This window comes from Rousettus aegyptiacus, unplaced genomic scaffold, assembly GCF_014176215.1.
Source record: "Rousettus aegyptiacus isolate mRouAeg1 unplaced genomic scaffold, mRouAeg1.p scaffold_m13_p_5, whole genome shotgun sequence".
Taxonomy (NCBI): domain Eukaryota; kingdom Metazoa; phylum Chordata; class Mammalia; order Chiroptera; family Pteropodidae; genus Rousettus; species Rousettus aegyptiacus.
The window spans coordinates 3,632,997-3,656,468 of NW_023416308.1; the positions used below are offsets into that span (position 1 = coordinate 3,632,997).

Below are 23,472 nucleotides of genomic sequence, written 5' to 3' on the forward strand. Positions count from 1 at the left end.
TCTCGGCCTTTAGCTTAGATGTCACCTTCTCTGAGAGCTCTGTCTTTCACTACTCCCTTAAAGAAAGACATCCCTATCATCCTCTTATTCCATCATCCATTTCCTTCTTTGACCTATCCTGATTTGCGACCATTTCTCTTGGTTTTTGCTCGCTTCCCCAGGCACTCCGTTAGCTCCGCATAGGCAGGCGTCTTTTCTGTTTTATTCGGAACTGGGTACCCAACGCCTAGTCCACATAATATTTACGTGAATGACTTGGCAGCCCCACAATTCCGAGGACCCAAAGGCACGTAAAGTTGCTGCCCCATAAAGTCGCCTTCTTTGGGGCTCTGTGGGCCAGGCCGGGCTTACACGTGCTGCAGGAGCTTCCTCCCCTCTGCTTGCTCTGGATCTCCGCACTTCTTTTCCTTGAGGGAAAAGCTTTACATCATGGCGCAGCCTCCTGGGCCCCCGTGACATCATCACCGCCCGTCGCTGCGTCACCAGCCCGTCCCAGGCCCCTTCCCCTTCGCTTAGGCGCCCCCAAGCTTCTCGGAGACATCACCCCCAGCCGGCGTCCAGCCGGGGGCAGGCAGCGGGCTGCGTCACGTCCGCCCGCCCGCGCGGCGATGACGTCACGCCCCAGGGCTGGCGTCACGTGCCCCCCCGCCGGGGGCGGGGCTTGAGGGCGGTGCTTCCGGTCCGCGGGGCTTGGCGGCGGCGGCGGCGGCAGCGGCGGCGGCGGCCGAGAGTCGGGGATGGCGGGCGCCGGGAGCGAAGCCCGCTTCGCGGGGCTGTCGCTGGTGCAGCTCAACGAGCTGCTGGAGGACGAGGGGCAGCTGGCGGCGATGGTGCAGAAGATGGAGGAGGTGAGCCGGGCCTCGAGGGGCGTGCGGGCCCGGGCCCCCCGGCGGGCTGCAGGCGCCGGGGCTCGGGCGGAGGGGACCGCGACGGGAAGTGGGAGGGCTCGCGGCGGGCCGTGCGAGGCCGGGGACCCGAGAACCGGGCGGGGAGGAGCGAGCTCAGACTGGGCATTCGGGACGGAGGGCGCCGGGGCTGGGTCTCGTGGGGCGAGGAGGGAATGGGGGGGATCGAGCCTGGGCTGGAGGGGGGCTGTGGTCGAGGGTTGGGGTGACAGACTGGACTGAGGGGCCCGAGGGCTAGGTCTGGGCAGAGGTTGGGGGGCCGACGAGGAAGGTCGAGGGGGACAGGGGCACTGAGGCTGTCGTCGAGGTTTGAGAATAGGTTTCGAGGCGCCGAGTGGACTGGTTGGGTGAGTTCTGGGGAAGCACTTGGGGACCGGTGTAGATGAGACTATGAGGTGGTCCCGAGGCGGCTTACGGCTGGGCAGGGCCCAGGAAGGAGGCACAGGGCCACAGACAGCTCCTGTGAGATGTGGGGGTCCCTGTCTCTGAGGGGTCCCCCCGGGTCAGAGCGGCTCTCCCGGGTCTGACCACAAGCCGAATTACCCCAGGGGACACCTCTCCCTGGTCTTGTGGGTGGGCCTGAGGGTGGTACCAGGCTCTCTTTCTCCCCAAGAGTTGCCCTCCCCCTCCACGGAAGAAGGGAGTGTGGGAATTCTCGTATGGTGGCTTTGCCCCACTGTGTCCTTCCCCCTTGGGGAAGGAGGAGAGTTCCTGGAGCTGCTTTTTTGGGAGAAGATAAACTGGGGGTTGGGGGCTGCCAGCCAGCTACCACCCCACTGATAGTAGACCTACCTGCCATGCTTCTGGAAGTCATGTGTCAGTCACCTCACCCCGCTCTTCAGGGGACCCGGCCCCCTCCCTTCTGGTGTGGTTTGCCCTCAGGAGCAGGCCCCGCCGGTGTGCCTTTGCAGTGTGTGCGCTTCCTTCTCGCCGTTCCTCCCGACTTTCTGAACCCTGTGTCTGGAAGTCCCATAGAATGGGTCCGGGTCTTCTCCAGGCAGGTGGACCCTGGCGGATCCCAGACCCGCCCCCTCCCTCTACCCCTCCTGCTCCTTTGTCTCTGAAGTCTGAGCCTTCCCACGCCTACAGGGCTGAGCTGCTCACCCAGAAGCCTGTTTGGGGGGGGGGGGGCTTTTGGCTTTCTTTCGGAGGAGGGATTGTTCAGCAAGCACCCAGCCAGCCCCCTTAAAGCGGGGCTTGTCTGGAGGTTGCACATTCAAAATCCCTGGAAAACCCTCAACAGATCATTGTCCGGAGCCACAGAGAGGCCACTGTAGTAAGATGGTATCAGCCTTTCCATTAATACACCCCTTGTATTTGCTGCCTTGTAACTTGGCACATACAACGTTGCTCCGTGATGCAGTGCACCCCATTTATGGTCTCCATGTGGCACTTTCCCTTTCAGAGAATAATAAGTGACCAAATCCATCTTTCTTGACTGAATGAGTTTCATGTCTCCAAAGAAAGAAAATCTTTGCTTAGCTTCTCTGCTTTTCAGTTGCTGGGAGACCTTTCGTGGACTGCCAGCAGGCATCTTCCTAGTTTAATAATAAAATGATAGTTTTTTTTTTTTTTTCCTCACGTGTACCGCTGCGAGTCATTTTTCTCTGTGTGGCCATCCTGTGTCAGTGAGAACGGGGGGCTGTAGTTGCAGTGCGGAACATTAATTAATAGACGTAACTGCCTTTTAGAGGAGGCCACATTGTGCAGGGAGCCCGGTAATTCTGCCGCCAGGGCCGTTAGGGGCATGCCACTCATTTCCTCTACCTGGGAAACTGGAGGTTATTGTTTAAAGGGAAACGCACATTAATCTAGCAGGATTTTTTTTTTTCCTTTTCTTTGTTTTTTTTGTTTTTCTTTTTTTTTGGTTGGTAAAGGTGACCTTCATACTAGAGAACACTATGCAAATACTGAAGACTAACTGACTCCACTGGATTAGACCACATAGTTCATGCTAATAGCTCTGCAGTTTGTTCTTCAGGGTGTAGTGCTCTTAAGTAAAACCAGGAAACTGACCAGGAAGGCCAGAACACCTTAGCCAGGCAGCCCAGCCCGCTGCGGTCACCCTTCGGAAGTCCTTTGCTGTGGTGGTGTGTGGGCGACACACTTCTAAAGGAGCAGATATGATGCCGAACAACCGAAATCTTGGCCATGGTCGTTTTCACTCGGCTGTTAGTGTGATGCAGTGGTTTATCTTGAGATGTGAGACACAGAAGAAGGAAACATTTTGTGAACTGCCCGTCCATGCGGCCAGGTGCAGCGTTTTGCTACGTGGGCGGTAAAGAACGTTTGTTCAGGCTTCGGGATCGCAGGCTCCTGGCTGGACGTGGCCACCTCCCGGCTGTGTGGCTGCAGGCGAGTCCCTTCACCTCTCTGAGCGCGTCTGTCTGTTAAAGAAGGAGACTGATGATACTTATTCCCGGAGTCGGTGTGTGGATTATGTGAGGCGGTGCGTGTTAAGCCCTTCGCACAGCATCTACTCAGTGCTCCATATGGAGTGAGTGCAATTACTCATAACCGTTTGTAGTCGTTAATAGATCATCCTGCCGAGTTAATAAGGTCTTATTTCAAGGATTCTAAGTATACTTTTACTTGCCATTAGCCTAAGAAATATTTTACTTTTCTGTGGTCAAAATGATTACGTGTCTGTGTAGGTCCGGGATGAGACGGGCACTGAAACAGGACTTTCACAGCAGGGAGCCCTGAACCTGGACCAGAGCCTTTTTTTTTTTTTTTTTTTTTAATTGGCAGAGGAAGTGTTTCAAATTGCAGAGTACGGCTCCTTCAAGCCTGAGGGGATGTTTTGTGGCAGCTGGAAAGTGTGGCTGGGTCTGAAGGCATTCACTGCTGGGCTTAAGTGCGGCCGTGCGTCCTTGCCTTACACTGTTGTATGCGGCACGTGAGCCTTAGTGCCACTCAGGACGTCAGCGTCGAGCCGGAGCCGTGGAGCCCCTCATTTTCCACGCCCGTGGGTCTGTCTTTTCCCGGGCCTCCTGTCCATTTTGCAGCTGCCTAAATGTAGTCTCTGTCTCCTTGGGGACCTTCCGCTCTTTCCGTTTGCCGTGGGCCGGCGTTTCATACGCACACATTATTATTTTCATTTAAAGTTATTTTTACATGGCGGTGGAATGTGTTGTCCTCTGTCTGTCCACATTAACCCCAGTGGACTTGCAGAGCACTCCCTTAAAAGGCACTGTCACTTAGGCGGGCGGGCCGCTAAAGCCGACCTCTCTGGCCACTTCTCCTCTCCGGGTGCGCTGTCCGAGGAAGCACTGACCTGCTGGGGCGAACTGAGGGTTCAAGTCAGGCTCTGTGTGCCTGGGGCGTGGGGGGGCCATGCAGAAGCGCGGGGCGTCTGAGAACCCGGTCGTGTCCTGGGAGTTGGTCCAGTGTGGAAGGGGCTTGTTTCCTTACGGCGTGCTCTGGCGTGACATGTGTGCTCCGGCGTGACGTGTGCGGGGCGGCGTGACGTGTGCGGGACGGCGTGACGTGTGCGGGACCGTGTGACGTGTGCGGGGCGGTGTGACGTGTGTGCTCCTGCGTGACGTGTGTGCTCCGGCGTGACGTGTGCGGGACCGTGTGACGTGTGCGGGGCGGCGTGACGTGTGCGGGACGGCGTGACGTGTGCGGGGCGGCCGGGTGCTGCCTGACCCACGGCGGCTCGTTGCGACGTCCCCACCTGGCCGCAGACCCGCGGGGCCGCCTCCCTGGCACCCGCGGGACGGCCGCGCGACTGGCTTTAGGAGCCGCGGTGGGAGCCCCGAGCGCGTCGGCGCAGCCGGAGCTTGCCCCTTCCGGGCCGCTCGCCCGTGTCGTGTGCGAAGGCTCCAGGCTTTGTGTTTGAACCCGCCCCTCCACGGGCCTGTTACTTCAACTCTTGAGTAAAAAATGACCGTGCCTGGGATATTTTCTGAAATTCGCTTTTGTCTTGTTTTTAGAGGCGGCATCAGGAGAGCTGTGCGACCTTAGCCCCGTTAAGCTCGGTGCGCTTCGGCCCCTCCCCTGTTGGGGCGGAGAGCAACCGGCCTGCCTCGTCGCCCCGTGAGGCTCAGGGGGGCAGCAGGTGACCACGGCACTTGGCCCAGAGGACGCGTTCGGCAGGCGCACGGTCCCTTTCTTTAATAGCATGATCGTGAGACCAGCTTAGGTGAAAGGTGATCGCCTGTTCCGTTTACCTGCTCTCTACTTCCTTTGCGTTGACTGGACGTGCGGCGTGGGGTGGCAGAGGCTTTTGATACCAGCGGCGTGACCTCTGGCAAGTATTCGCCTTCCCGGGGGCAGTCCCCTCGTTGGAAAGGAGGGGGACGGTAACAGCAGCCCCCCTCGTGGCTGCGGGCGGCTCGGGTCGGGCAGGAGCGCGTGACGCGGGACCGTGGCGCACCGTGATCGCCGCGAGGCAGCGGCGTCCGCTGTCGTCCCTGAGGCCGGGCGCTCGGCCGCCGTCCCCAGGTTGCGTTTCGGGCCCCGGGACTGAGGAACCGCGAGCCGAGCGTCACCCCCGGTGTAGAGTTTGGGGCCGGAACGTCCGCAGTACGAGGGAAGAGGCGGCAGTTGCGGTTTGGGCAGCGGAGCCGCGAGGCAGGGCGCGCCGGGAAGCCTCGGCGTGGCTGGCTTTGCGCTGCATGCGTTATGCCACAGTGTTTAAAGAGAGGGACAGAGGAGAAGGCCGCGCCGCGGGTTGGTGGGGAGGCGGTGGCCAGGGTCGGCCACTGCAGGAGGTGGGCGTCGGTAGCTGGTCTAAGAGACCGCGTGCCCGGCACAGGAGCGCCGGTGAGAGGGCGCGGACTGGGGCGCCCGCGGACCCGCCACCCGCTCAGGACGCCGCGCCGCCAGCCCCGCGCCAAGGCCTCTCCGGCCTCCGTCTGCGCGTGACCCCCCAGCCCCCGGGATTAGGCGTTCAGCTCTCTATGAGGGATTGTGGACAGGTGGCTGGGGGGTCAGGAAGCAGCGACAGCGTGAGCGCAGGACAGGCCCAGGCGTCGTGACTGCTGAGCCGCCGCGTGCTTCCGCCAGGCCCGGCGTGCCGGCGGGCAGGTGCCAGGCCGCGAGCCGGGGGCGGCGCGCGTCCGTGACTCCGGAGCAGAGGACCAGCGGGGCACTTGGGGGGGTGAGTTCGGCAGTGGCGTGGGGGCCGGGTGGGCGGGGGAGGCTGAGGAAGGCCAGGGCGAAGGCGGAGACGGAGCCGCAGGTAGGAAGCCACGAGGGGTGCAGGCCACTGGCCGAACCCCCTTCACACCTCGGCGCCCTCGTGGAACGGTCCCTCCCCTCCCGCCGGGGACCCCATCAGCGTGGTCTCCGCCTCAGTCACACACACGGCCCCTCAGCCTCTGCTGTGGCACTCGACACACTTTCGTGAGTCATTTACTTCCCGTGTCCCCGCCCGGCCCGGGACGTGTCCAGCTCCGTGTCCTTGCACCTAGCACGGTGCCCCGTCGGTGCTGCTCAGGGAGCGGAGGTGACAGGCTTCATGAGGGAGGACGCGGGCCAGGTGGGGCGGGAGGCGGCGAGGGGCGTCGGGGCCGTGTTCGCCCGGCGGGGACGGTCAGCTGAGGGGCCCGGTGCAGGGCCAGCCGCCCCCGAGCGCTCGTCGGAGTGGCGGAGGACACGGAAGTCCGGAAGGCCCCGCGGAGCAGCCGTCGGTTCGGGAGAAGGAAGGAGGACCCAGTGGACGCCCTGCTGCGGCCCGCGCTGTGTCAGACCGGCCGTGAGGAGCAGCCGCCGCGCCGAGCGCCCCCGAGACGAGCCGGCGTGGCCGTCCGCGGCTCTGTCGGTGTGTGCGGCAGGCGGCCGCCGTGGGGGGCCCGGCGGGGGCGCCGCGCAGGGAGCTGTGTCGGCCGCGTGTCCCTGCTCACGTGTGTCGTTGCCGGCGCTCCGCACGCGCCACGGGGGCCCTGCTCGGCGCGCTTCCTTCCCCAGCTTTCGGCGCCCCGTCGCCCGAGGCGCAGAGACAGGCCGTCCTCCCGGGACGTCTTCCTAGGGCAGAGTGAAAGCGGCGTGGCCGTCTGTCCGTCCGTCGGGACAGCTTTCAGGTCAAAGTGTTTCTCGTGCAGTCGTGAGAGCGGCGCCCCTTACTGCGCCACAGAGTTCACGCGAAAAGCCGGTGTCTGAACGGATCGTGTCATTACGAGGAGCGTCGCGTAGTTAACGCTTCAAACCGGGCCTCCTCTATCGCCGCGGGGAGCGGCTGGCACCTAGGTCACCCGCATGTCTGCAGCCCAGTCCGCGCCTGGCTGGTCCGTGTGAGCAGCTTCTGTCCCCGGGAGCCGCCGCGGCGGGGGAGCTCGTTCATGGGCTCAGCCCTCACGCAGCACCCTGGGGACGTGAATCGCCGGGCGCAGGGTCCACCCGGTAGGGGCGTGCGGGTGTACGGAACGTCGCGTGTGTGGAGCGTAGTGTGGGGGCACCCCCTGGCGGCAGGGGGGCAGCAGCCTTCGTGGCCGGGGCCGGCCGACTCACGCACCCAGGGCTTCCAGGCCCCGGGGCGGGCGCCAGGGGGAGAGCGCGCCGGCCTGTAACAGGCCTCGCAGGAGGGACCAGGGCAGGGCTGGGTCGGGGCGAGGCCGGGGAGGCAGGCGGAGACCCGAGGCCTGGTGCCTGGAGCGGGAGCTTGGGCTTGGTCTGCTAGTCAGAGGGACCTGGAGGAGTCTCAACTAAGCTCGAGGTCCCTGGGGGCGTCTCAGCTAGGGGGCCCTGGGGCAGTGTAAGCTGGGGCCCTGGGTCACACGGACCGTTTCACAGACGTTCAGGCAGCTGGCGGGAGGAGGATGTGACGGGGACAGGGCCGGGACGCAGGACCAGTGGGAAGGCGGAACCAGGCTGAGAGACCTGCAGGAGGCCACGTCGCTGACTCACCGGGCTCGGGGCAGGGCCTGCCCAGTCTTGCTCACACGCGGTTCAGCGACACCACCCTCGGTCACAGAGGCTCTGTCGGCGGCAGGGTGATCAGGGGCATCGGGGAAACTAGCGCAGCCGACAGCACCGTCGGGAAGGGAGGGTGGGGAGGCGGCAGAGCCGTGAAAAGCCGCGGGCGTCGGGGGTCGTGGTTCGGCAGGGGTGGGGCTGCCGGGGGGGGGGAGGGGAGGGGCGCCTCGACCCCCTGCGTGCCAGGGTCCCGCGCCCTCGGACTCAGACGGAGCGGCGCATGCCGTCCCAAGGGTGTGGGAACTGTCCAGCGCCGTGTGTGGCCGCGTTAGGCGCCCAGCGGGTGGAAGCCGGGCGGCCGTTACAGTGCGGGAGCCACTTGATTCAGGGGCGCGCTCCCCTCGGGGCCTTCGTTCTGGGGGTGTTCACGGCGACGGCAGTGGAGGGTCGCCCGGGCCGTTCGGCGGGGCGGTTCGTGCGGCCGGGAGTGTGCGGAAGCCCCGGCGGGCGCCCGTGGCTCTCCCCGGCGTGCTCGGCTCCGTCCCGGGACTGGTTCCCTGGGCGTGTCGGCAGATGCTCGCAGGGGCCTGAGCGGGCCCTCTGCCTCCGCCGCCCGTGGGCGCGGGTTTGGCACGGACAGAGCCGCGGGGACTGGAGAGTCACAGTGCCAGTTCCGTCTCGTCAGAGACCCGCCTGCAGGGCAGTGTACGTAGCAGTTTTTACTTCTGGTCCCAATCGATCAAACCTTTGAAAGTTACATTTTTTAAATTTTATTTTACATTTTCTTATAGACAAAATTTTACTACAGAAAACTGTAAAGAAAGATACGCGGCCGTGCGTAACGCCACCGCGCGGAGAGAAAGGCTGCCGCCAGGCACCCCACACATTTTCTTCGCGTCTTTCCCCACCGGGATCGTTTCTGTGGGTGCCCCTTCCTGCTTGCTCTGTGTTGCGCTCCGGGCCTTTCCCATCAGGATGTCCTCACGTGACGCCTCTGATGGCGACATACATCACCGTGTGGATATGTTGGAATTTACGTGACCGTTCCAGCATTGGTTATTTGGGTGCTTTTTTTGCTGTCATAAATTATATTACAGTTGACATCATTGAACGTAAACCTGTTAAAATGTCAATATTTAATTTTTTTGAAAACAGGTAAATCTTAAGTATCTAGGCAGTTCTTTCAGTTATAACTTCTAATTCCCTACATCAGATAAAATTACATAGGTTTTTTTGTTATAAAATTTAAGTAGAATAATTTAGAGTAGCCGATTTCTCCTTTGATTAATCCCTGTAGCCACAGACTAAAAAAAAAAAATTCCCATTATTAGAATAGCATTTTCAGTCACGTGAGCGTAAGTTTTATCTATTAAGCTGAATCCTTGAGTCAGGTGTTGGAAAGTTCATGTCATGATGTATTTTAAATGTAAAAGCAAAACTGTCAGATGTCGTCCTCGTCTTAAAAATAAATCCAGGGTCCGTCTGGGTGGGCGTTTCTTATTTTCCTTTGCGTAGACAATACCAGAACATCTACGTGCATACGTTTCTTGTAAATTGTGGTTAAAGAGCAGTAGAGAAGAAGAAAAACCCTAAGCTCTTACTAAAAAGTGAAAGTCGTGGTGGTTGGTCCTGGCGGGTAACCTGAGAACAGCAGAGCTTAGAAAGTCCGCCTTCCCTTAGGCTGCGGGGGAGGAAGGATCTGGATTTGTAAATTGCTGGGGAAGCTGTTAATTGACCCACCTCCACTTAACTGAAGTGGGGCCAGTCCTGGGCTGTGATTGATGTCCCGCCCTCACAGTCCTGATTGGGTGTCGTGTTTCTGCTGCAAGGGGCAGCTGCGTCCCTACCCAGATGGAGTCCCTACCCAGATGGAGTCCGGAGTCCGGTGAGCTTGCTCTCAGACCTGGTCGTCCCGGTTTTGTTGTAGTAATGAAATGATTTCATGAATGACGGTGGCAGCCGACGAACCACGCGTGAACATTGTAAGCTGAGCGCTTTGGAAAGAGTGTGAGGCAATTCACTGGGAAAAAAACTCCCTAGTGAATTAGACTGGGGGAGAATTGGAGAATTCCAGAAGGGTTCTGGTCATCTCGCTCGGCCAGAGTCGTTACCACATGAAAGGATGTGGTCTGGGCGAAAAAGGCCTTGCAGCTCGAGCTCGAGGGCCCTTCGCCAAGAAAAGACCTTCGGCATCAGCGACAGAGCGGGCACTCGTGTAGCTTACACCCGTGGGCGTTCGGCGGCTCACTGCTTTAACCAAACTGCTCGGTTAACCGGCCGCTCACCGGTTCTGGTGACAGGGAGTGTGGGCTTCCCTGGCTTACCTGTAGGGCGAGCGAGGGGCCTCGTGTGGTGAGCCCCTTGCTTTCGGGAGTCGAGGGACAAAGGCGGTTCTCACGGCGTAACGGGTGTCCCGTCGTGCCTCCTTCTGCTCCTCACCCTTCCTCTCCACCCAGCTCTTAGAAGGCCAGCGACACTGGGAAGGTCACGTTTATAGCACAGGACAGTCATCAGAACTGTCAGCCCTATAACATGTCCTTATTATTGTCACCATCATCCACATAAGTCCAAGAAGGAGGGAGATCTTGGGTTGTTTTCTCTGAATGTTAGGAAGTAAATCTTCGAGGAGAAAACAGCAAAACACCCTCGTGTATTGTGTCTGCCAGAAAACTGTCAGATCGTGTGTCCACTTAGTTCTTCTCTGGGACGAGTCCCTTTATTTTCAAGCCTGGCCTTCTGCATTTCTTTGGTCAGTGCCCTTAGAGTGAATAACATCGCGACTTAAGAGTGAGCCAGCTCCACGCGGGGCCGTGGTTCAGGCTGCATCCTGCGTCCCCCTGCCTGCCACTCAGTGAGGGCAGCCAGTGTCACCTCGCTGAGGATTTTGACATCTCCAATCGAAAATAGCAATTCTTGCTAATCCGGTACATCCTGTTTGCCAAGCGGGTGGTTTTGGCGGCAGATTTGACGAACAGCCGGCGAGCCCCTGCCGAGTGGGCCGTAGCCTTGGAGACGGTTCCGCACAGCCCACAAGGCAGTCGTGTTTAAGAGCAACTTCGTGATGTGCTGCAGGGCTTCCACTGTATTTCTGTATATTCAGAATTTTAATTTTGTTAGCACGTTAAACGGTCTGGCTCTGCAACCTTTAAGTTTTTCATTAAAACTGAAGGAACAACAGTCTACGGCCATGCCACCCTGAACAAGCCCAATCCCGTCTGGTCTCGGAAGCTAAGCAGGGTCGGGCCTGGTTAGTACTTGGATGGGAGACCACCTAGGAAGTCCAGGTGCTGTAGGTGTTAAAAATTTTTAAAAATAAGGGATTGTAAGCTGACAGGGTCCTTGCAGTCTGCGAGGTCAACCAAGGGCTGCCTCGCCTCAAAAAAGCAAGGAACACTGGGATTGGCTTGAGCCCCACCGGCTGTTTGCAGCCCGGCGCGGGGGCGTGGCCGGTGTGGCTCCAAGAGTCGCCTGGACGCCTGTGTTCAGCCAGAAGACAGCGGCGAAGTGCGCGGGTCACTGGGAAGGTCTTTTCGCTGCATGGAGACGATTTTGGGCTTTCTAATAACCTTTAACACGAAAGCCCACACTCAGATTGCACGTGACTTTGGTGAAATTCGCCCTGAGAGTAACCTGTGGGCCAGGTCGAGTGTAGCGCAGTAAAAGGAGACGGGATTAGCCGGGCTGCGTGCGTGCAGCCTTTTCATGTCCCTAAGCCTGCTGTTCAAAGTCCCAGTGCCACCTGCACCTTTCTCCTGGCAGAAAAGTGCAAAAGCCAAGATTTGTCTCATTCTTCATCTTTGTGTTATAAATAACTTCCGATTTAACTTTATCCGAAGAGGAGAGTTATCACGGTCAGAGCGAGTTTCCCACCTGAAGGAAAGGGCCGGGCCAGGCCGGGGCAGCGCTGTGCAGACGGGGCTGGGGCGTCTCGTCTCGCCCGCGAGCCGGGCAGCTGTCCGACCCCTGGGGTTTGTCAGCCTCGGACCCCGCCAGTGTCCCCCACGGGCCCTGGACACGTTGAGCATCAGAAAGGTCAGCGACTGCAACTGGTTGAAACACATAAAAAGTAAAAACCCATCACTTAAATAGTGATGTCTCCCCCAAACCCTATCGGTCATTTTTCGAGGTTGCTTGAGCGTTAACACAATCTTCTGAAAGTTGGTTAAAGAGAGGAGGGGTGGGCGGAGCCAGGCATTTATCCTGGTTTCCCATGTAGGCTTTCGGACATGCACACAGATGAGGCAGACAGATCGTTATTATAGAATTCAAACCTGCAGATGCAGAAGATGAAATTAAGGAATTATCGTTAATTTTAGTAAGTGTGATTAGGGCGTTGCGGTTAGAAGTATAGTTTTTACCCGTTAAAGATACACGGATAAGTTTTTAAGGGCGAGGTGATACGGTGCTAGAGATTTGCTTTAAGACACTTTTCTTTTTTAAAGGGTGGCGTGTGGGGTGAGTCACGGTCGGGGCCGTCGCTGCTCGGTTACCTGCAGCAAGACGCACGGGTTCATTACACTTCTCACTTCCTTCTGCTTTGTGCTTGAAAATATCCTCAGCAAAAAGGGAAATCAGTGATACAAATAGAAATGAAGTCGAGATGATTACTGGAACTCACAGGTAGAGACAATGACAGCAGACTGGATCTGCGTAGTAACAGTAGCTACGTAATTCACGGCACAGTCCTGACAGAAACTCCTAGCTCTGGCACTTGTGGCTTTGGTGGTCTCGTAAGCCTCCCTCAGACTGTTTCCTCTTTCCTGACTGAAATGGGAACAGGTTTGTCTCACCCTCACTGGGGGGACCAAATGGAGACGGCGCATGAACCGAGCACAGGAGGCCGGGGGCAGTTAGCGCCCAAGGAGTGCACGTCCTGCTGAGATGCGCGAGGCGCCGACGGGAGTGAGGTTCCCGTCGCCACCAGCGGCTCGTCGTGCCCGAGTCTTCACGTGCACCCCCGCCCTGGCGTCTTCCCCCTGCCCCCTCTCGAGCCTCGTGTCTGAGGAGTGACCGCAGTCGGTGCTCGGGGCCGCCTGTCTGCGGGCTCCTGGGGCCTGTCCTCGTGGCCTGTGCTCGTGGCCGGCCGTGAGGCCCGGCTGTCGTCTCCCCGGAGGGCTTCGTGGGCGTTCCGTGGGTGGGTGGTTGCTGGGCGGAGGCACCTCCATGTTGGAGCTGTGGCTGTCGTGCGCTGTAGTCAAGGTACCGAAGTTCGTGGTTTTTAAAAATAGACGTGTGAATTACAGCGGCTCCGGGACCGTCAGACCGGGACGTTGTTCCCGCACTCCGGCGAGCGTCCGAGGGGGCGGCGTGGGGAGCCAGCTCACGCCCCGCCGTCTCCATGTGTGCGCCCTGGGTCTGGTGCTCTCCGCAGTCAGGGGTGGTTTCTCTTCAGGGCAGTCACTGTCACGACTTGATTTTTTCTCCAATGTTTCGCTTCCACACGGCCTCCCGGCCAGCAGCCGGTTTCACAGTAAGCGCTGATCTTTGATGCCGCTGTTGAAAGTCCGTGGTAAACACTTGAAGAGGCCGATGCTCACAACAGCTTAGCCAGGTGTTGACAGCCGACGGTGGCCGGAGGCCGTGGCAGCCCCGTGTCCGCAGACCGGGCCGAGCAGGCGTCAGGCGCTGAGCCCGCGTCGGCCTGGGTGCCGGGAGGGAATGAGACACAGTCCTCTCGGGCGGGCGCGAGCTCACACGTCGCTGCAGAGCACTGGGAAAGCCGTGCCGGTCACCCGAGCGAGGCTCTGGCAAGGCAGGGCCCTCGGCTGGGGTGGGGGCTTGACAGGCGGGTGATGAAGACTCTCCTTACGAGGCGGCGCGGGCGTGGCGCCCCAGGGTGGGTGCGGGGCTGGCCGTGGGGTGCACTTCTCACCTCCAGGCCCGAGGGACGGAGCAGAGCCAAGAGAACCAAGAGAGGGAGGGGCCTGGCCACCCCTCGCGACCCCATGGGAGCGGCCCAGAAAGCCCCCCATTTCACTGTCCCCCCACCCCCGTCCCACCGCCGAATCCAGCGAGGACCGGAAGGCACGGGGCCTGTGAAGTGGTGGGTGTGGACCCGCCAGTTGTCCCCTGGGGCGCAGAGGACGCGGACAGACGGAAGGTTCCAGCACTGCCCGGGGCTGGCCTCAGGTGACCACAGAAGTTCAGCATCTGCTCCGGAGGGCAGGGGTCTGCAGTCCTGGCGTTCGGCCTCCTCCGGAGGCCCCGCGAGGCTCGTCCCGCCTCCTGCCGCTCCCGGTGGCTGCCGCGTGCCCGGCTCGCGGCCTCAGCGCTCCGGCCGCGGCCTCCGGGTTCGCGCGTGTCCGTCCTTTCCTCTGGGCGTCGCTTGTCAGGATGCCTGTCGTTGGATTCAGGGCCAGTTGAGGGTCCTGGACAATGCCATTTCCAGACCCTTAACTCGGTCACGTCCACAAAGACCGCTTTTCCAAGCAAGGGGACGTCCCCAGCCCGCAGGGATGAGCATGTGGACACGTGTCTGGAGGCCACTGTCCGTCCCCCTGTAGGCGCCCGTCTCTCCCGGGAGAGGTGACGCTCCGTGCCGACACGGTGGTTCTGCTTGCTTCGCAGTCAGCACGCCCCCGGTGAGGGTGGAGGCCCCCCCAACCCGTCTGTCTCCACTGCCCTCTGTCAGCCAGCACCTGATCGGTGCCTCACAACATCCTTCCTTTGGATGAATGAACAAACAGATGACTGACAAACACAGCAGACGACACCACACACTGTGGGAGCAGGGAGTGCTCTGGGGGGCGCACGGAACACCTCCGGCTGGACGCCCCGAACGGATGGCCCGAGCTACGCCTCAGCCAAGCCGTGCGAGCGCCTGAGCCAGACTGCGGGCTTTGCGTGGGCGGAGGGGCGGAGGGGCGGAGGGGCGGAGGGGCAGATGGGGCGGAGGGGCAGATGGGGCGGAGGGGCGGGGGGCGGGTGGGTGGGGGGGGGCGGGGGGGCGGGTGGGCAGAGGGGCAGGCACACCTGCATCTGCATCTTATGTACCGCAGCCCGGATTCTGAGAACCTACTGGACTTAGAACGTTTAAAGGACTTCCAGCACTAGCAGGAATTTCCACTTATTTGTTGAAATTTACTAATAGCTGGATAACATCATTTCTTGGGGCGAGGGTTACGTTGTAGTGCACGGGGGGAGGAAGGGATCTCTCTGAGTATCCTCCGTGTGAAGGTTTAGCTTGGACACGCGTTCAGTTCAGAAGGGTATGATTCTCATTACGGCGAGGGACCAGACCAGCCAGCTCGGATCAGAATTTCACGTTGCAGGAGAGTCCAGTTTGGAAAACCCCACCGCAAACACAAAGCTCCAACCTGGCCTGTGCTGGCCTAACCCCAAGCGTCTCATTAGCAATCACTGCGTGTTTTGCTCAGAGGGGAGTTTTTATGTGTTTTCTTTTTGTCTGTTTTTTTTTTGCCACCTTTATTTCTACCACACTCCCCCAGCCCAGGGAAGTGAAGGAGCAGTGACAGGTGCGTTTGTGGGAGGTGCATTTTACGAGGACATCGCGTATTGATGCGAGCACCCCGAGAGAGAAAGGGGCCTCCACATTTCTGCCCGGACAAGTGTGTAGAAAACGCCGTTTCCTCTTCCGAAACAAGGCAGCTTATTTCCCTAGAGCCTCTGCCTTAGGGCTCTACTCCTAAACAGGCTTTTTTGTTGTTTTTAATTAAAAAAGGACTTTTTTCTGTACCTTTGTTCATGCTCGTTCTAATGAGTCAGGCTATGCACAGAGAGAGGAAGGTGGGTCGCAGCGTCCCGAGGTCGCCGTTGTTGACTTGGGTGGCCGTCCTTCCAGGCAGCGCCGCTCACGGATGGACAGACGGAAACGGCAGAGCACGGGGCCCGACCGTAAATGCCGCTGCCGTGTGCCTCATTTTTCTTTGATTATGAGCAGAAAGGGAAACTGAAGTGAAACTGAGCACGCGGATAAAAATGTCTCCTTACCGCAGAGAGATTATTTCCTGAAGCGATCTGAGAGCCCTCGGGGCTGGCGACCCCGCAGGCGGCCTCCGGGCCTTGCTGAGTGTGCTGTGCCTGTCCCCATGGAGGGGCCCCCGGCCCGGCCCGCCGCCCACCTCTGCTGCGCAAATGACAGAGCAAGGCTGGCCGTCTGGCCCCCCTTCTCCCGGCCTGGAACAACGGGGTCGGGGGGCCACTTACAGGAGAGTCTCTGCATCTGATGCGCGTCTGAGGGGTGCCCTGGGCGGTGGGGGCCGGAAGGGCTTTATCAGGTGCTTCAGACGCCCCTCCCCACCTCAGCACCCGTCCTGGACGTCGTCCCGGGCCGCCGTCCCCCGGGAGAGCGCTCTGGCTGGGCCGAGTGGCCACTTAGATTTACTGAGTTATTTCACGTGAAAACGTCTTCCTACCCAAAGGGTGTAAGAAGTTGCAGCCTGCTCAGCGGTCGTCAGCTGGAGGTTTTGGCCTCTGGCCGGCGGGAGGCCTGGGCTTTGCGTCCGTGTGTCATGTGCAGACGGACTGCCCGTCGGCCGTCGCCTGCGCGTCCCTGCCTCGCCCTCATTGTGGCGAAGCCGTGAAGCGGCGACGCTGGGTGCGCGTCAGTCACGGGGTGGGGGGGTGGCCCCCGGAGAGCTGGGCCGCGCGGGGCCGTCTGGGCTTTGGGAACCGTGTCGGTACCACCCTGCATGTGGCTCCAGCGTCGTCCGCTGTGCAGGGACTCCTGGCCACGGGCCGGGGCTGCCCGTCCCTGGTCACCCGGGGGGCCCACAGTGCTGCCTTCGCTTAAGACTTCGGGGGGATCAGCTTCCGGAGTCGCCCTGAGAAGCAGTGTGAGGCCCCTCCTCCCCTGGCTTGGCCTCAGGGGACTTTAAGGGAGCTGCCCGTTGCTCAAGGACGTGGGGCAGGCATTGCCTGAGAAACACTTTCTTCCCCCTCCACATTTTGGTGCCCACCTTACTTGCCAGGCTCGGCCTTTTTGGGGGGTGGCGTGGGGCTCTGCCTCACTCAGCAGATCCTTACTGAGTGGCTGCCGTGTGAGGTGCGTGGCCTGCCAGGGACGACAAGGGGTCGCCTGTGTCATTTGTAGTCCAGTGGGGGAGACCGCGCACAGGAAGACAAGTCGCACTGATTGCCATCGGCTCAGGAGGGGAACGGCGCTGGGACAGGGTGGCCGGCTTACAGCGGTCAGGGGCTCGGTCAGGGGCTGGGGCCAGGCGTGAGGCTGCAGCCTGTCAGTCAGGCAGGGTGGCGCCAGAGGCCTGCAGAGGGGGGAGGGGGGAGCTGGGCTTGCCGGTAGGGCTGCCGGGGCGGGGCCAGCGGGGACCAGTCACCTGGGGCTCAGGTCAGGGCATACCGCCTTCACTTCCGCCGACGCCGAGTTTGAGGATCAGAGCGTTCCTGCCCCTCAGTTCGCAGCCTGACCAAGGGCCTGGCAGGTGGTGGCTGCTCAGTAAATGTTCATTAAACAGAGATGGGGTCGGCAGTGGCCGGGACGACTGTGGCCTTGAGCACCTGCCCCCCGCTCAGCCATCTGCTGAGAGACCCGAGAGAGGAAAAGAGCTCACCAGGGCACCGTTTGCAGCGACACTTCCCGTGCTGAGACAGCCGCAGACCCACGTGCAGCCGTGCGATGGGGCAGGCCCTGAGCGCCTTCTCCCGGTGACCTCGAAGGGGACGTCCGGCAGAATTCACCGCCAAGACAGTGGCGCTCTGGACTCAGGACAGGGGACGGCAGGACAGTGTGTCCCCAGGCGCATCCCTCACGTTGTCCGCTTAGAGCCACGTCTCTGCCCCGAGCCCCAAACCCGTCTCCGTTTCTGTACGTGTCACCTCGAGAACGTTGTGGACGCGGAGTCAGAGGGCGTGTGGCCCTTCACGGTGCCTCTTTCCACGCGGCCTGAGTCCCTGGGGCTTCGTCCCCGTTGCTGCGAGAGAGCAGCGGGTCCTTTGGATGTGTTGCGCGTGTGCATTTGCACATGCGTGTGCATGTGCGTGTGCGCGTGTGCTGGCTGAGTGGCGTTCCGTGGCGTGGAGGCGGCACGCTTTGTCCCAGCGTCACCCGCCGCAGGACCCCGGGCTTGCTCCCCGCCTGGGCCGCTCGGAGCCCTCACGCGGGCTCCTGGGAACGGCTCGTGCCGCTGGGGCGCGTGCCTGGGAGCGCAGCCCCTGGGCCTGCGTTTGCACGTTTGGCATTGAGATGCCGAGCCGTGTGCAGAGTGGCTGTGCGGTGGTTTGTTTCCGTTCATTCTTTGAAAGGGACACTTCTGCAGAAGCGGGGACACGGCGCCCAGGGTGGCCCAGCCGTCAGGGGTGCCCCCCGCCCAGGCCTTTCCAGCCCCTGAACCTCTGCGCAGCAGCGGCAGCAACAGACAAGTGTGTTCTCGCGCACCTGTTTCATAGTGTTGAGCTGGACAGCGGTCCCCGAGCTTTGTGGCCCCAGGGACCGGGGCTCCCGTGGGAATCTAGTGTCTGATGAGCTGAGGCGGAGCCGAGGCGGCTGCAGATACACACGAAGCTCCGCTCGCTCGCCTGCTGCTCACCTCCTGCTGTGCGGCCCGGTTCCTGACAGGCTGCAGCTGGTCTGCGGCCCAGGTGCTGGAGACCCCTGGGCCAACGGCTTCATTTTCTGTGTTAATCTAAATTCTCCATCTAACCACCGGTTTAAGCCGGGCCTACTCTTCAGGTCCCTGGGCCCAGCTCACCTGTGGGAGATCGTGTGCCCGCGGGGTGTCGGGGCTTCGTCTTTGTCCACTTCGCTGTCCCGTGTGTGCGTGTGTGCGCATGCACGTGTGCATGTGTTGCGCGTGTGCATTTGCACATGCGTGTGCATGTGCGTGTGCGCGTGCGCTGGCTGTGCACGAGCTGCCGGCGGGTATGGCTCTAGGGGAGGGCTGCAGGGGAGGGAGGCAAGAATCTCTCCCCTGACCAACAGCCCGGGTGGGGTGCCGGAAGGGGTTAAGGGGAGCACGAGATGACTGGCGCGGGGTTGAAGAAGACCGAGAAACACAGATAAATGATGGGGTCACACGAGGCTGCTCCGGGCGGCCGTGGCGGCGGAGGCCCGTTGGCGGAGTGGGAAGGGACCTGGAGCATGGGCCTGACGGTTTGTGTTCTCGCTTTTTTACTCAAGTGCGCTTCTGGCTTCCGGCTCGGTCTCGTTAGGTGTTCCTTAACTTTTTCTCAGACCTTCATTTCCTCCCTCACCCCTGAGCTTCAGGCGGGTGGGCTTTCGACCTCCCAGATAACCTGTCACCGCTGGGAAGATAGAGTGAAACCCCTTGGGGCAGAGTCCCCTCCCCCGGCTCAGGCTCGCAGATGGCAGACGGTGGGTGGCCCGGTGGCCTCCCAGCAGACCAGGCAGAGGGGGGCAGGCGTGGGAGGAGCCGGCTCCGTGCCAGGACCGCGGCGCTCCGTCTCCCTGGCTCTCGTGGCTGATCGCGAAGCCTGACTGTCGCGCCCGAGCCGATGTCGCGCCAGCTGCTCTCCGGTGCAGGGGGCTCTTGAGCTTTCCCTGGAGCAGCCGCAGCTCACTCGGAAAGGCTTTAGCCCCGGTCCTCACGGCTGTCCCTCTTGCGAACACGGTGGCAGCGGCAGCGGCAGCGGCAAGGCCAGTCACAGCGCAGCCACTGAAGCGGACGGGTCACAGACAAAGCCCGTCCTGCAGGTGCGCTGGGGAGGACGTGGCTTCGCTCTTTAGGAGCGCGAAGCGCTGTCCACACGCGAACTCGGGCCGGCGCCCCGGCTGGGGGACCGGGCCGATGGAAGCCGACCGGCGGCCCCTGGGCGCGGCGTCTGCGGGCACTTGGCCGGGCACCAGCACGCTCGGGCTCTCATCACCCCGTATGTTCCTTGCAGACGCAGAACGTGCAGCTTAACAAAGAGATGACGCTCGCCAGCAACCGGAGCCTGGCGGAGGGGAACCTCCGGTACCAGCCGCAGCTGGACGCGCTCAAAGCGCGCCTGACCCAGAAGTACCAGGAGCTGCAGGTGCTCTTCGAAGCCTGTCAGCTAAAGACGACCAAATTAGGTAACGCTTCAGGGCTGTCTTTCCAGAGTGAAGAGTGGAGGAAAGGACACACTGTAGAGAAGTGTGTCACCAATTCAGAAGAGACTTAACCACTTTAAATGAAAGCCCGCCTTCTCCAGACAGTGTAGAAAAAGGGCAGTTTTCTGAAAGGTGATACCCAGTGAAGGGTGTATCCTGTGCGGCAAGGCCCTCAGAGTTAACGGAATGTTTATTTTGATGTCACACTGTAATTTTTTAGCCATTACGGAGGAGAGGGGTGTGGCCGAGTCCCGAGCGCTGCGGGTGGCTTTCGAGGAGACTCAGAGGAAGAGGTTAAAGCCAACCCCCGCCCCGAGCTTCATGGTGACGCGGGATACCAGAACCCGCTCACTCACTGCTTCCAGGACATCGGTGGCAGTGTGTGAGAACGGGAGTGTGTCCGCCCCCCGCCCCCGGTGGAGGCCGCCCGGGGGAGCGGTCGGGCAGCGCCTCCTGCATGACGAGCGTGCACGCCCAGGCAGGAGGCGGGCTCCGGGACGCTCGTCGTCCCTCAGCCGTGACTGCCGAACTCGGCAATGGTCTGAATGTCCCGTGCCGACGGGTACGGCGTGGCACTGCCACGGTGGCCCGCTGCGCGGCGGTGGCGGACGTGAGCCGCTGACGCGTGCCACAGGGAGCATCGCCACGCGGCTCATGGCGTGGCCTTCGGCGCCGGCAGGACCCTCTGCACGGTCCAGACGCTGACCTGGGTGGTCGGGGTTCCTGCTCTGTGAGAGGCCAGGTCCCACAGACGTGCGCACTTTGTGCCAGTGACCCCTCAGATACGAGGGGGCCGGCAGAGACGTGTTCAGTCACAGGGCTCTGGAGCAGACGGGGACCCTGTGCTCCGGTGTGCACGGTGGCCTGTGTCCGCCCCCAGCACCTGTCACGTGTGGTGGTCCGTCTCCTGGGCTTCACGGCCTGCAGAGTGGGCTCTCAGTGGGTGTGATCCTATTGCCTTCGTAGTTAAAATGCACTGAGGGGAAAATGGGGAGGCTTGGGGAGCATGTCCTTGTGGAGGGTGGGGCCCTGCGGGGTGCCCCTCCTCATGGCGCCCCTTCTCCTTCCAGATAAGCAGTCCAGCAGCGCGTCCTTGGAGACCCTGTTAGCACTTCTTCAGGCAGAAGGAGCCAAGATTGAGGAAGACACAGAGGTAAAGCCAGGCAAGGCCCCAGGGCCGCCCGGGATGCTGTGCACTGCGGCCCGCGGCCAGGAGGCGGCGCCTCCGGGGTGTGCAGGCTGCACGGGAGCCCACGGCTGGTGGGGTGGAGCCCGTGGGACGCAGCCAGCCCAGCACGCGAGGCCCGAGCATCCCCAGGCGACAGGGACAGGAGTCAGGGTTGACGGTGGTGGCCGCTTGGGGCGGGCAGCAGGGGGGCTACCTCGACTCTGGTCCAGTGAACGCCGGGCCCAGGTAGGGGTCCAGGTGGAGGCCCAGGTGGAGGCCCGCTGACCCCTTGTCAGGGTGCAGCCAGTGGAAGGGCGGGAAGGCGGGCTCCAGCCTGTGTGACGAGGGGCGGAGCTGGGCAGAGCTGCCTGTCCGGCTCCCTCTTGCGGGTTGGGAGGGCGGGGTAGACAGCAGCAGCCGCCTCCCCCTGGTCACTCCAGGCGGTTCGGGGCTCCCGCCAAGGTCAGCCGGGGTCCGGGGTCCGTGGTCCGTGGTGCGGGTCAGGTGGCAGGTGGAGAGGGAACAGGAGGCAGAAGGAAGCTGGGTGTGGCCTTCCCCGGCCCACCTGTCCCGTAACCTGCTTTTTTCAGAACATGGCGGAGAAGTTTCTCGAGGGGCAGCTGCCGTTAGACTCCTTCATCGACGTGTATCAGAGCCAGCGGACGCTGGCCCACATGCGCAGGGTCAAGATCGAGAAGCTGCAGGAGATGGTGCTGAAGGGGCAGAGACTCCCAAAGGCCCCAGGCCCGCTGCCGCCCAGGGTGGCCGAGCCGCCGCCCGCCGCCCCGCTGCCGTACCCCCCGCCGGAGGCCAGCGGGCCGCCCTCGGTCCTGCCCCGGCGCGTCCCGCCTCCGGTGCCTGCAGGGTGCTTGGCCGCGCCCTTTGCCGCTCCGTACCCGCGGCCGCTGTGCCCTCCGCTGCCGCCCCGCGCGGGCCTCCCCCCGCCGTTGGTGTCGCCGTACCCGCCGGCGCTGCCCCAGAGAGCCCCGCCGCGGCTGCCTCACCAGCCCGGCTTCATCCTGCAGTGAGCCGCCCTCGTCTGTGCCAGGACTCCCCGTCCGCCTGCCACCAGCCAGGCTCGCGCAGGACGCCGCGAGGCCCCGGCGTGCCCACTGCTGGCGCTGGCGGTCAGCAGCGAGTGGGGGCAGGGCCCTGGTCCGGGCGCCAGGCCTGGCACCCCGCGCCGGCGTGCATCCTCCGTGTGGTTTCTGTCTTGTCGTGTTGGTGACGCATGAGTCCGGGGGGGAAGGCCTCGCCCATCCTCAGTCAGAAGCGCGGCCCCCCTCAGCCGTATCCAGTGAGCATGGCTCGTTTCTTTGAAGACGGCTGTGTGCCCCGCCTGCTGTCCGCCGCAGCCCCTGCGCAGGGTCGCCGGTGGGCCAGCCCGAAGGTGCTTACCGAGTCCCATAGTCTCCCGCTCCTCCCTTAGACCTGGGTCCTTGGAAGCCACACGCAGGGTTTGCACTCGGCCCCCTGCCACGCCTGGGGGCCGGGCCCGCGGGCGGTGCGAGCTGGACTTGGCACAGTGACCACAGCCTGGCCCTCCGGTCCTCTCCCCCAGCAGCCCTGAGGGTTTCTATGGAGAAATACCCTGATATTTTTACTACGTAATTTTCCTGTTTTATATTGGGGCAGAAAACTTTTTTGACCTAGGAGCATTCAGGGAACCTTTATAAATGCACATACGTTTTGAGTGGGTTGAAACGCAGCCGACGTGAACGGAGTTTCCTCTCTCACCAGTGGTGCACAGTCCCACCTGCGACCTGCAGGCCACGTGTGCCTTAGCCTCGCCCGGTGCCGGCCGGGGGCTGGCCACGGCTCCCCTGCAGGCCCCCAAGCCGCGGGGCGGCCCCCAGCCTCGTCCGTCCTGGAGCACTTCTTGGAGCAGCCTGTGCTGCAGGGGCAGGAACGGCCCACCCGCCGCGAGCCGGGCCCCTCAGCTGATGCTCTGCCTCTGGCTGGCCCTCGGGGCCCGGTGGTGGGACGGGGGCTCCAGTAGCGGCTCGGCTACGTTGGAGGGCGCCTGCCCCACAGGATGAGGGTGCCAGCCAACCAGGGTGTTCTTTGCCCTCTGGGTTCTTGTCTGCAGGTGCCATGAGCACTGAAGTCCTGGGGTCTTTGTGCTCAATTGTGGAACACAGGGCCTGTTGCCATGGTGGCAGAATCAGGGCGGGGCTCGACCTTTGTACTTGGTCCATACACTTCTCTTGGACTCGAAGCTGACTGCCGTAATCCTTTTTAAAGAACACAAAGCTGTATAGGATGATTTGCTGCCACGCCAAACAGGTGGGCCTGCCTGTGAATCTTGGGGGCAGTGCCACCCACCCCGATACCTCTGTCGCCCGCGCGGGGCGCAGCCAAACGCGTGAGCTCAGTGCTGACAGTGAGCAGGCTCCCAGGTGGCCTCGCCCTCTCTCCCGTGCCACGTCTGAGCTGTGGCTGTAAAGTCGTAGGACCCTTTTCAATAAATAGAATTATTAACATTCCTGTCATTTACCCGGGGACGTTTGTGATGTTCGGTTCTGGAG

General features: G+C 61.6%; 1 protein-coding gene and 1 pseudogene across 1 annotated transcript; both read left to right on the plus strand.

The window, feature by feature from the left end:
- The first annotated feature begins 698 nt into the window (after positions 1-698).
- VPS37B (VPS37B subunit of ESCRT-I) lies at positions 699-23,427 on the plus strand. Its single transcript, XM_016153768.2, has 4 exons — positions 699-848; positions 19,587-19,758; positions 20,847-20,929; positions 21,535-23,427. The coding sequence occupies exons 1-4, from the start codon at positions 738-740 to the stop codon at positions 21,970-21,972; spliced, it is 804 nt and encodes a 267-aa protein (XP_016009254.2). The 5' UTR covers positions 699-737; the 3' UTR covers positions 21,973-23,427.
- LOC118603677 lies at positions 10,944-11,062 on the plus strand (annotated as a pseudogene).
- Positions 23,428-23,472: the final 45 nt, after the last annotated feature.